Raw genomic sequence first — 13,359 nt, 5'->3', positions numbered from 1 at the left:
CTGTAATGTAATGTAATGCCCCCTAGGGGTGTGGAGTATGTTTGTATATTTGTTATTTTGTGTCCTAAGAGCAGACGAGAAATAGAGTAGTTAATTGATGAAGTGCTAATAAAGGGAAAGATTCACAGGAAAGAGAAGAACTAATGTAAATGTAATTTAGATTTTTTTTTAAACTAGCATGCATCTTGCCTTTCATTCCTGTGAGGCCACAGGTTTACGTCAACATTGCAAGCAAAGCTTTCACTGGTTAAACCATGGGAGACGTGTGTTGGGCATGGTGCCTCCCTGGGAACAGTTGGGAAGAAACCTTGGTAGGAATCAGATTGAAGGGGGGAACCCATCCACCTCTGGTCAGCTCCGGGTGTAGGTTTAAATGATGTTATTATTAGAAAAAGGGTCAGACCCTGGTGTGGATTGCGATCATGCACCCTCCAAAGGTGTGCTAAAAAAACTATTTTTGTTGTCCAGCATCGTTAATCTTGAATCCCTTTGGTGCTTTCTAAATTTCCAAAAGATAAGATAAGATAAGATCGATCCAGTTTTTCATAGGTGAGGTGAATGAATAAGTTGGAAATTGTAGATTTATATTCTCATGTGCTTTCCTTGTCATTGCAAAAGGTTTTATTATGCAAATTAAAGCTGAATGAAGGAGATGTTTGCAGAATGTTAAACAAAATAATTATGTGCTTTTAGTTTTGCTGGAACAGTGGAAGTTTGTATGAGTGAGTAAGTAAGTAAGTGTGTATGAGGTTCAACTTTTGATCATTGTGTCCATATTTGATACCTGTTCCAGTGTGCAAATACAAAAAAGGAAAGGATCAGCTTTCTATAACCGATTTGGATATTTCTACTGTGATATATGATTGGGTTTTCTGTGACTTACATGACTGATTTTTTTAGCCTAGTGGAGGGGGTTTTAGCCTTTTCATTGTCTTGTAAAATCTGTAAACATTTGCAGTTTATTGCGCCTGAAAAATCGCAGAAGAAATGGAATGACATTTAGAAAATTTGAATGTTTCAATAATTGTGTTAAAGCGAGTAAAAAAATTATTTGTTATTGTTGACATCTTTGGATTTTATATTGATGCTGATTGGAAAATTGTAAAAATTCTAGGCCAGGCTATGTAAATTATGAAGCATATTGGCATTTCAGATAGATTGTAAGCCAATTTGAGAAGGTCCGGTTGGGTCATGGTATGTCACAAGCAGAGAATGATTTCTAGAGAGTGTTAATATTACATTTTATTGACAATAAATTTTGTCTCAATGTGAAATATGAGCATTTTAATGATGAGCATGCCCTTATGTGCTTTGGATCAGTAGGTTATATTGAACTGAAGTATTTCTGGCCAACATTAAACTTTTTAACAAAAACATGAATTATAAATTACTCACATTAAATTCACAGCACTGTTTCCCATACAGCTACACCAGTGACTGCTAGTTAGAATCATATGTTGCTAGCCTCTTAGCCAACTGATTAGTAACCAATTGAGCAAAAGCTCCAAGCTAAAAAGTTAAGAAATGTTAGTAAAAATACATAATCTAGTAAAACTTTTTTGAGCAACATCTCATGACTGGATAGAACCTTTCTGCACAGTCACAATCAATGAACCTTTTCTTGACCTTTGTTTAGATCAATTCCCGTCAATCAGACCCGTCAATTCCCGTTTCCGAGTACACTGTCAACAACAGATAAGATACCAACATTTTGGGAATTTAGATGTTTTCTGTATGTGCATTATTATGCATTATTATAATGCAATAAATTTGTGTTTATCCCAGAATGTGCATGTCCATATGTACCACTTTATGTGTATGTATTCATGTGTGTGCACTCATGTGTGTAACTCTTTTTTTTCTCTCTCTCTCTCTCTCTCTGTATATTTGTGTATCAGTGTGTTCTCCTGCCTAGTTTTCTGTCAACATTAGATAAGGGATTACTTGGGCTTTTGGGAAATGATGCTGTGTGTGTGTGTGTGTGTGTGTGTGCCCTAACTCAGAGTTAGAAATTCTAGCTTTCATTCCCACCTTAAAAGCTGGAGAGATTTCTCTAGTCTAGACATCCTTTTTTAAACAGTGAGCACAAGGCATCAGTAATGTGGTGTGTAATTTGTTTCTTTGTTTTCTAAAATGAAGAACTGCTCCATGATAATTATAACAGATTTGCCCTAGTTGCTAGTCAATCAATAGATACTACTTGCCAAAGTTAGCTTGCTAATTAATCAGTATGTTATGCTTCACAAAAGTATGATTTAAATAAAATGTTTGGTCTGATTTGTATATTAGGCCTGCTGAAAGCAAAGCATCAAATTAACAATATAAGTAAAGTAATCTATCTGGATTGAAGACCCTGTGAAATAAAAACTAATTTTTATTTTTAAATTGTTATGCAATATGTAGTTTTGAAATGTAATAATAAAGTACCCATTTGCAGAACACAATGCCCAATATCAATGAACATATGGTAATCTTCATACACAATCTCCTTTGTTCACAAGTAAAATGCTGCGATCCAAAATGCTAAGCTTCATTAATCAACTGACCACACTCCTCACATATGCAAACACTATTTCCCTAAATAGCTTAATCAATAATCAGAGCTTTAAAATAAAGCTATATTTACACATACTCTGAGTGCTACCTATCCATCCACTTTGTTTCGCTGAAAATTTGAAACAGAAATGATCTCTGAAACAGAAATGGGTCCATTTGACACAAATCAAGGAGGAGAGTTCATGACTAATCATTCCTAATTTAATTATATTTAATTAAATTCAAATGAAACATTTCAATGAAACAACTGCTGTTTAATTCGTATTTGATCATCCAAATGCCATGGCTACACAAAGTGCATATTTTGAAGGAAAGTACTGTATAACCGTGTATATAACATCACAAATTGACTTGAAGCCTCTCGGGAAAAATTTGAAACAGAAATGATCTCTGGTGGGGGTTCAGTAAATGATGTATGTAATAAAACGGGCTGGAAAATGATTCCCAGGGGTGAATGTAAGCAGGTTGTTCCCACAAATGACTGTAACGTGGCGTAATTGTAAATCGTATGTTTTTTACTTCTATCATATGCAATTGTATTGTGTATTTAAACGGGATATTATACTAAAGGATTTCAAAAACATAGGCTGAATGAGTAATTTCACTATAACCTACATAAGATGGGAGGTGTGAGGATTTTTGGAATCAAAGCTGTTATTGGCTGAAGCTAATTTCAACCAATGGGGAGAACTAATAATTGCAGGACTGATCAATTTATAATGACATAATTGAGGGCAACTGAGGAGAGGCAGCATATGTGAGCTTGTGTAAAGTGAGGTCATAGGGTACAGAAGTATATTTTCATAAGGAATGAGAGTCTGGTCATTGCAATCATTTCAGCAGGAAATGACCTTTAAAAATGTCCACAAGTCGACAAATGTCTTTTCATCACAGTAGTCTTTATTGAAGTATTTTTTGACTTTTTTAATCCCATCAGAACATTGGCGCCATCCCATCAATGCAATGTCCAAATCTTGAGGGTACACAGCAGTCAGGGCTGTCCTCCAAAATGTCTGCCGGTAGACTGGCAGCTCAATGAGACAGGGTTTTCCTTATCGACCAGTACCACCTCATTCATTCATAGTGAGCACATGCAACAAGGAATCCTGTGTGAGATAAACAGAAAAGAGAACGAGAAACAGGAAAAGAGGGCAGAAAAACACAAGCAGCACAACAGCGCCCCTGTTGTTCACAAGGTGGACTTGTGAACAGCAGGCATCATGAAGGGAGGGTTCAGACCAGAAGACACATCAGCTGTGTTCTGTTCTCTAATTCGGGTCAGAACTCCCCCTTGATGACCCACTGATGAACTCTTAACCCTTTCAGCGATCACAGTGCTGCTCCCAGGGTCTCGAGCGCTGTCTCGGTCGTCGGTTCCATGCAGCCCAGCCTCTTTTGCCAGAACCCTCCACTCCTCCACTATCATTCTCTCTGCCCCAACCATGCTACCATATGCAGGGAAAGACATGAGTGGGGATGTGTGAAAAGGAGAAAGGGATGAGTATTCTCCCTGGCCTAAAAGCCAAAGAAAACTGAGGTGCACACGGCTATGACAATTCAACTGCTTGTTTAACCACTGGAACAAACTTGCTTTATTAGTGTGTGTTCAGTATGAGTGCTCTGTATCAGTGTTATATGAGTTGAGTATTAGTGCTCTGTATCAATGCTTTATTAGTGAGTGTTCAGTATTAGCTCTCTTTATCAGTGCTTTATTAGTGAGTGTTCAGTATTAGCTCTCTTTATCAGTGCTTTATTAGTGAGTGTTCAGTATTAGCTCTCTTTATCAGTGTTTTATTAGTGAGTGTTCAGTATTAGCTCTCTTTATCAGTGCTTTATTAGTGAGTGTTCAGTATTAGCTCTCTTTATCAGTGCTTTATTAGTGAGTGTTCAGTATTAGCTCGCTTTATCAGTGTTTTATTAGTGAGTGTTCAGTATTAGCTCTCTTTATCAGTGCTTTATTAGTGAGTGTTCAGTATTAGCTCTCTTTATCAGTGCTTTATTAGTGAGTGTTCAGTATTAGCTCTCTTTATCAGTGCTTTATTAGTGAGTGTTCAGTATTAGCTCTCTTTATCAGTGCTTTATTAGTGAGTGTTCAGTATTAGCGTGCTGAATCAGTGTTATATGAGTGTTGAGTATTAGTGCTCTTTATCAGCGCATTATTAGTAAGTGTTCAGTATTAGCACGCTGTATCAGTGTTGAGTATCAGAGCTCTGCATTAGCACTGGCTGTGTTTCCTCACCTGCGTCTGGCCGGAGCTCTGGGTGGTCTCCTGCCCCTGGGTGTAAACCCTCCTGGGCCGGTAAGAGCCAAACTCCACCCTGATTCGACCGGGTCTCTCCTCCCGCCTGCAGGCCCCGCCCACCTCCTGAACTGGCTTCCTGCAACCCAGAGAAGGCAGTTATTAAAGGGAGAGAACGCACATCATTCTCACACCCTTATTCCAGCAACTGCTCAAAACTCAACTATGTCCTGTATTTCTGCAAAATCAGACACTTTAAATCTTTTTTTCCACCAAAGCATGTGAGTTGTTTTTTTTTACCATTCTCTTCAGTCCCTTCCATTTCACATGGCTTGTCTGGGGTAAAGGTCCTATCTTATTAGAGTTTTGTTCTTGATCATGATTACAGTAACATAAATGTCCTAGATGTTGTGTCTGTCGCCCCCATGTGTGCAATGGCAGTATTTCCACAGCATCATTTTTGATGCTCACTTCTCTTCAGCGATGGTTTGCTGCCTGGAGCCTGCCAGCTCACTTCCTTCCCTCTCAACTCCTGAATCAGTCTCCTCTCCCTGCAGCAGAAAACCCATCACTAAATTTCAACTGTTCATTTGCGTCTAAACTCAACATTTGACAGGGATTCTGCTCGAGAACATGCTGCATAAAATTTGACCCAAGCAAAAATAACTCCTAAGAGGGTCAACCATCATGAAAAGAATGCGGGTATTCGTAACATTCTGTTAATGCTGTACAGTCCAGTGCAATGGTACTTACATGACCATTTGAAGTGGTGTGTACGATGCATTCAACTAGAAGAGACAGGCCAAAAACAGTTCTCAGGAGAAAGCAAATAAATTACAACCATCTTAAACTGTCCTCACCCAAAGAGTGCACCCAGATATCCCAGGCCAGAACACAAAATACCTTTCACTGCGTGAGACTAGTCATTACTTAGCCTCAAATGCAGATAAAGGCTTTTTTCTGCTGATATCTTGTTAGCATGTTACATTTTATTGTGAATTTATTTAGCTAGATAGCCATGACAGTGTATGGGCAAAGGTCATGCCCAAGTGTGATGTCTGACTGCAGCCACAATGGACAGGTGCACACCTTTCACAGGACTGGTCTCCTGTGCAGTGGGGAGGCTATGGGAGGAACTGGCGGCTGATCTTTTCAGGTCAGCCAGCTCACTGCTGACCTCTGTGAGCCTGTAAACAGATGAAAGGACAGCATTCAGCCACAAACCACTCTTGTGTGTGAAAATCAGCCAGTCAACATTCTAGCCGATGGCAAACTTTTTGTGGAGCACCTTTACTGTGGAGATTTTCAATCAGAAGATTGACTGGCTACTGAACTCACTTCTTCTGCAGAATGGCTGCTTCTTGCTGTTCCTCTTTCTGTAACAAACCATTGAGATAAACCATTAGGAACAGTAATTATGTATAAAATGGTAAATGGTAAACTCGACCATGAAGTGACTGCTTACCTGGGCCATGAGCAGGATTTCCTTTTCTTTGACTTCATCCTCCAGGGCAGAGAGCCTCTCCTTCAGTTTGTTGATTTCCAACTGCTGGGCCAATTCCTGAGCGATCTTCCTGCAAGGCAGAGCATACAGGTTCTGCAGCTGAAAACAACCACAGCAACTCACCATCCTTCAATATGTGAGTCCAATACCTGTCATTTAATTTACGAAACCCACATGTCCCTCAACAGTCATCGTACTTACTCCTGCAGGACGGCCTCTTGGTGCTCAGATGCCACAAAGAAGGCTGCCAGTTTCTCATCCTTCTCGTGGCACAGTTTCAGCAAGGTGGCCTTGTTCTCTTCATTGTCCTGGCAGAGCTTTGTCAGGTCCGCCACCTTCTCCTTCTTCATCTGCAGTGTGAGAGCCATGGCTGCCAGCTGGTCATCCTTCTCCTGGCAAACCTCTGCCATGGCCCTCAGCTTCCGTTCTTTCCTCGTACACTGCTCTGCCATCTCTAACAGCTTCTTCACTGCCAGCTCAGCCAATTCCTCTTCCCTTATCTCCCATCTTTGGGTCATGGCTACCAGCCTCTGCTCTTTTCTCTTACAGATGTCCATATTGGCAGCCAAGTCAGTCCTCAAGTGTTGAATCATGGTCTTGCTCCTCAGTCTCTCTGCTTCCATGGTCTTATGGTTCTCTTCCGCCTGTAGAGCTGATTTCTTTTGCATCTGGTGGAATGATGCCTTTTTCAAACATGGAATAATTTTTTATAAAAATTGTTATAAGATCATTGACAGTTAAGCATACAGACATCAATACAAATCATGAGTTTCAATCAATCAATCAAAATGTATTTATATAGCGCATTTCACAAACAATTGTCACAATTAGCTTGACAGACAACCCTGGCCTAAACCCCCACAAGAGCAAGTTTGGCATCTATAGATCAGATATCTCCAATTTGGCAACCAGGAACCAATTGGTGCTTCATGGTCTATAGATGACAAATTGGGAGACATCGGAGACCATATCTGTAAACTACACAGTAAAATGTTCTGTGGTCCCAGCTGGACTATATGTACTCAGGTTAAATTAACACAACATTTTTCTGTGCATCAACTGACCAAGCTTGTCAGTTATAAACAAGCTCACCTTCAGCTCCTTGTAACGAAGATTCATTGCAGAAGCAGATTTTTTTGAGGCATTCATCTCATTGTGAAGCTTGAGGATTTTATTGTCAAGCTCTTTCCCAGTCCCTAATGAAACAAACGTTTAATTAAAACAAACCTTATACCTTAAAGAACATTCTAGAAGCATAGAACTCCCATGCAGAACGTAAGTGGTGTCAACTAATATTAACTTACGTTGGTGCTTCCTGGATTTAAACTGAAGGGGAAAAGACAAGTAGAAAGAAACATAATCAATACAAAAGTGCAATTAACTGCTGATAGAAACTTTAAAACAGACAAATCTACACTCAGTTAAAATAGTCCAGATTAATTTGAATGCACAATTATAAGGAGCAGCTCTCGTTTAATGGTACAGTGTGAGAGGCTTTACTTCAGTTCAAACAAAAAGGATTAGACTATCTACAAAGTTAAAAAAAAAAAAAAAAAAAAAAGGCATTGATTTAACTTGTACAAAATGCAAAATGCAAACCCAAAAGTGAAATTCCAAAGGCTTTTTTTCATGGATCAAGCAGATGGGATAAGATAATGTAAATAAAGCTAACTGCTCAAATAATGCAATATCATGTTAAATTAATGCGCAATATCATGTCAAGAAAAAGTGACTCACCACAAGCAATGCTACGCAGTTTATGGAAAACATTATCAGTGATCCCAACACCAGCCACTCAGCCTTGTCATACGATGGTGGGACCAGATTCCAGCATTCAGGTAGGTTGGGTAGGGTGGGTAGGTTGGGTAGGTTTCCCATGGGCTGAACAAAATAAAGGTTTACCAATATGGAGGCTTGTTGGGCATCGTTTTATTAAATCCCATTCTACACAGAATAAACCCTTCCGTATGAAATAAAGATTCAATTACTTACGCTTCCAGCATAGTGTGTTATCCGCTCCTTGATGTACAGGAGGGTGCTGTCTGACCACATGGTACCATCCGAGCTGTTGGTGACACCTTAAAGACAGCACACATTGCATTTTTTAAATATTAAAACAAGACCCATGTGGTCGAACAACCATCGACGTGCAAATACTACTTGAATTAGTCAATTTAATTTGTTCGGTTTAAATTCTCGGAAAATGCAATATCAAGCTCGCCAGACTAGTATGGGGCTACAGCATTAGCTAGTCGATGGGAAGATCATCCCGAGTCGCTCGCTAAAGTGTCGGATGACCCCATACCCAACATATTCGTTGTTCAGATTGATTGGCTCTCATAACCACTTAACCCGTCAATCGTCTGATGGCGAGTTAATTAGCTAACCGAATGCGATCAACACAGGGGGAAGATCGGGGGCTACTAGGCTGTATTAGATAGGCCTACTTATCGGCCAATATATAAAACTGTTCTAAATGAAGACCGTAGACATTAATACCAGCTGTCTCAAAATTCTTACCTTGGTGTTCTGCGTTCAAAAAGTTCAGAACGATCTTAGGCACAAAATGTATGTACGCTAACCAAAAAGTCAAGACAATTCCACGCCAAATCGCCCCCATTATGGGAGACGAAGTGGGTGGAATTATCCAAACTCGATGACTCAATAGTATTCGATCAAACTAATCTCGATGAATCCAATGAGTAAAACCAGGCAGAATAAACCTATATAAAGACCAACGAGGATTATCCACTGTGACGTCATCATTTCAGAAAACGCTGAATGTACAACGCACATTTACTGAAGAGGAATCCATAGGAAGAACTCGGACCTCCCAACAGGGTTTAATGACATAACGCCTCTCGCTGAGTTTCCAAGTACTTATTAATATCCGACACCAGTGGCAAAACCTTTATTAGCCTACATTGCAAACGTTGTGATGAATATTTGTTGCATATTTTTAAATTAAATGAATGGTCACAATGAAAGGGAGCTGAAATTGCACTATAGTGAGAGCACATTACCTATATTTAAATCTGATATTGCCCATAAATTACTCCTGTTCATGAAACATTCAATAATTCATATCCAATAATAATCCCCGGCACAATACTGAGATGCTACTGAGTGGATTAAATGAAATTAGTCGATTGGCATTATTTGAACAAAAATGTTTACAATATGAAAAAGACAAATTACATAACAATCTAAGACATTGTAGCGCCTAATCTGTCTGTGCACCAAACAGTACAAATGACCTGCAATGCCATATTTACATAATAATCCTCAGGGTCGGCCTGACCCATTAAACAAAGTAAACATTTGTTTAGGGCCCCGCGATTGGTTCAGGGCCCCCTCCCTCCAAGATATATATAAATATATTTTTTTAAATAAATAATTGTGTTCCCTAAGACAATGGCTTTTTTTATTAATCTAAATATACTTCTATTCGTGCCAAATCTAGCTGGCTGGGGCTTGGGGGGTGGTTTTTGACCAAAACAGAGGGCCCCATATAGACTTTTTGTTTAGGGCCCCCAAAAACCTTGGGCCGGCCCTGATAATCCTGAATAATTAAATCCAGTAACGCTCTTTGTCGAATGAGAAATTTAGACAGGAATTAAATTTATACCTGCCGATCTGGACAGCAGACCTTCGTCTCCAGCTCGCCTTCTAATAGGAAATGAAAAAGCGAGAATTAAAATAAAGGCTGTTCCTTCCTGCCTCAATTTGAAGTTTACTCTTAAAATTGCACGCTTGGCCCACAATGTGATCTTTTTTGTTAAATATGGAGATGGAGCATCAGATCTTTGCTAGATAAGTCAGACTTGAAAATTCAAAATGCATCCCTATAAAACCTGGTTTTCTTGCATTCCCTGCAATTTACCCGTGCATATCCTCCCATGAAGTCTGTTTGCCAAATGGTCAAAAAATATTTCAAAATTTATACATTTATATACTGCTCAGTAGGTGGTTTTTGTTTAAGCATCGCAGATCCATATTTAATAACATTAATTTTTTTTTCAATATGATTCAGAGTCTTGTTACTTAAAAATAGAAGTCTAATGTGCTGCAATTTACAGCAAATTCAGTCTTCACACAAATTCATCCACATTCACATAATATACAACTCAATATAGTAGTTTCAATCTAAAAACTGTGAATAAAGGTTGTTTTTTTTTTTTTTTAACTTAAACCAGTATGTGGTTTTTTTTTGGTTGTGCCAGACTTCAGTCTTGCCCATCCATTGTATTCATCTACATATCAACCTTGGGTCCAGAAAGCATACTCTTAGTGGTTCCACTTACCATCAACTTGCTGATTCTTAATTTTATTCTTTGGTTGGAAAGTATTTATGATAAAACAGTTAGTTGTTAAATTCAACAACCCTTAAAACTGTCAATTACAATGACACAAATGGTATAACAAGCAATGCAGTCTGCAGTTTTTCGGTCTTGAACTTTGAGTAGCCTTAGATTATCGCTCAAATTATTATACATTACAGGTATTTAGCAGCCATTCTTCTCAAGAGCGACTTACACAACTACAGCAGGACATTTACACTGAAGCGATGCAGGTTAATTACCTTGCTCAAGGGTACAATGGCAGTGTCCCACCCAGGAATTGAGCCTGTGACCTTTAGAAAACAAGACCAGTTCCTTGTCCATTATGCTACAAATGCCACCCAATATATGCATTTTATGTACTTGTTTAGCAGATGACCATGTGGACGGTAAAATAATGTTTAAAAAAAAAAAATTTCATTCCATAGTACTGGATCTTCAATGAAGCATTTCACGGAAGATACCACAATCGCAGGTGCAACGGCAGCCATGTTTGAGAATCACACTAGCATCCTTCTGCGCACTAACTACTACACGACACTGCCATGGCTTCAGGCTACACAGAATCTGAAAATGAAAAGCGTCATATTTTAAAATGGAAAATGTCACATTTCAAAATGGAAACTGAACACTTGAAAATAGTAAGTGCAGCATCTGAAAGTGCCGTGACTGGACTGATGCAGAAAAAAAACTGTTCCTCAAGTGAGAATGTCTGTAGAATGTCTGTCCTTATGAGCACATGCACTGACCTGGCAAGCCCTGGTGCAGGGGGAACTGAGGGATCCACCCCTCCCAAACACTCTCAGATAATGCAGACTGCATGCCTGCTCCTGCTTGCAACCTCCCACACGTCACCCCGTTACTGGTTACCTCATATTATGGGGAATTTGTAGCGCAAACAGGGTTTTATAAACCAGCTGGATCGATCACTCAAACTCCTTGGCATCTGTAACTGTACAGTATGTTACCCATTCAGTCACAACACAGCAAAAACAATGTTAAAAATCTACTGGAAAAACTTCATTTCGATCTGAGGTTTTTTTTTTGTACAAACCCAACTACTGATTTTAGGAAGAACATTTTTCATTGTTTGCAGTTTTTCATTTTGTATCAATATGAAAACAAACAGTCCAAGCAAACGAAATGTGACCTTTTTTCAATGATTTTGTAGCCTTTCATATCAATGAATCACACTGTTGAAAGGAAAGTCGAGAGGCTGTTTCAAATCACCACATTTTCTGCTCTAGTCCTAAAAATATACTTTGTGGGGCTCACTACTGCAATAATAAAGGAATCTCAAAGAAATCTAACACAAGACATTTTTAAAGTAATGAAATAATATAATTTTTGTTAGTTCAAGGAAATGCATGACCTCCCAGGGGTTAAAAATCGAGGAACCCCTTCTGAGAGTGGCAGAACAAATAAAGAGTGGTGTTCTAAATACAATGAATCAACATACAAACATGTGGGAATTATATCATATATTACAATTGTATTTTGCCAAATGAATCCCACCCATAAAAATTTATTACAATTTTTTCTTTCTTTTTTATTTTTGTTTATTTGTTTATTTGCGCAAGACATAGGACAGAGCAGAGGCACACAAAAAATACTCAACGTGCCGTCGACGTTGGAGGATGTGCGTGTCTTTGAGGACAACATTCCCAGTTTGCAGATTATGGTGCCGTGATGTGACAGAGATTCAGGAGGGAATTTCAAACTGCAGTGGAAAAAAATTGTGAGCAAAAAGTGTTTTTTCTGTCACCTGGCCAAATGCATCTATCTAAGGCATTTGGAATTAGAAACTCTTGTGCATGGAAAAAATATTGCAGGGGAAAATGGTGAATGAGAGGATAAGGGAAACGTTTTGTAACTTAGGGTCCTTGTTTATATTATTTGTGTATGAAATGTGCTGTTAAGAAAGGTCCTCAATAATGGCAGCTCACAAGCTCTTATAAGAGTAAATAAGAACACTTCTATAGGATATTGTAATCTCAGAGACTGAGATTTCATTCTGCATGGCTGTGTTTATACAGCGCCATTTTCAGACATGACATTTTGTTTACATATTTCCATTCTGATACTCTTTTGAATATTAGTGCAAAAGAGTGCAAATGCTAACTTTTCCGTGTTGTGTAAATGACTGGAATATTGAATAGAAATGTTCCCAATGCACAACCGTTATGAGGCTAGAGAGGTAATTATTTACAATTATGTAAGGCCTTGAACTATGAAGGCCGAGGAATTCCAGAAGCAGTGGATTAATGCGCTGCGTATGAGGTATAGCCAGCCCTACCACACTCTGTGATGTTTGACCAAACTATTTCAGATCATACAGAACATGCGTAATAATAACGACAGTAACAATACTAGCTGAACAATGATTTGTAAATAATTACTGACATGATAGCCATGTCAAATTTGGTAAACCAATGATAGGCCTACATATTGTACAATCCGTCTGGAAATATGGCTTCATTTATATGATGTCACTGGAAAACAAATTGCTGTCGTACCGTCTTGTAGTAGTATTGTACGTTCTTGCACAAACGGATCCCCAAGTCTTCTGTGTTTGAAAAAGAGGTTAATGTGCGACTACCTTGGAGGTGGTGAAACTTTGCACCGCGATCTCCGGCTTTGAGTCGCTGCAGTCAATCAGTTCGTGCTGCAGTGGTTTTCCTGGACAAGGAATACCGACCGCCCTCCCACGCCAAACTTGA

At 38.9% G+C, this 13,359-nt stretch overlaps 1 protein-coding gene and 1 long non-coding RNA gene across 3 annotated transcripts; both read right to left on the bottom strand.

Moving 5' to 3' along the window:
* Positions 1–3,434: 3,434 nt before the first annotated feature.
* Positions 3,435–7,625, bottom strand: LOC118235001 (myosin-10-like). Its single transcript, XM_035431950.1, has 10 exons — positions 7,604–7,625; positions 7,392–7,495; positions 6,501–6,982; positions 6,261–6,369; positions 6,134–6,171; positions 5,885–5,982; positions 5,549–5,583; positions 5,267–5,346; positions 4,796–4,934; positions 3,435–3,662 (listed from the first exon to the last, which is right to left on the bottom strand). The coding sequence occupies exons 2-10, from the start codon at positions 7,446–7,448 to the stop codon at positions 3,627–3,629; spliced, it is 1,074 nt and encodes a 357-aa protein (XP_035287841.1). The 5' UTR covers positions 7,449–7,495; positions 7,604–7,625; the 3' UTR covers positions 3,435–3,626.
* A 365-nt stretch (positions 7,626–7,990) lies between these two features.
* LOC118235017 lies at positions 7,991–13,286 on the bottom strand. 2 transcript variants are annotated; one of them, XR_004766771.1, is made up of 6 exons: positions 13,156–13,286; positions 11,389–12,359; positions 10,882–10,932; positions 9,928–9,968; positions 8,292–8,377; positions 7,991–8,180 (listed from the first exon to the last, which is right to left on the bottom strand). It is a non-coding gene; the product is annotated as an uncharacterized LOC118235017 (long non-coding RNA). The 2 variants fall into 2 exon arrangements; XR_004766772.1 differs by lacking the exons at positions 9,928–9,968; positions 10,882–10,932; positions 11,389–12,359; positions 13,156–13,286 and adding an exon at positions 8,820–9,210 and having other exon boundaries at positions 8,007–8,180.
* Between the last annotated feature and the right edge of the window lie 73 nt (positions 13,287–13,359).

Source organism: Anguilla anguilla, chromosome 9 (assembly GCF_013347855.1).
Source record: "Anguilla anguilla isolate fAngAng1 chromosome 9, fAngAng1.pri, whole genome shotgun sequence".
NCBI classification, from domain to species: domain Eukaryota; kingdom Metazoa; phylum Chordata; class Actinopteri; order Anguilliformes; family Anguillidae; genus Anguilla; species Anguilla anguilla.
The sequence above is the reverse complement of the archived record's forward strand: the minus strand, read 5'-3'. Positions and strand labels throughout refer to the sequence as shown.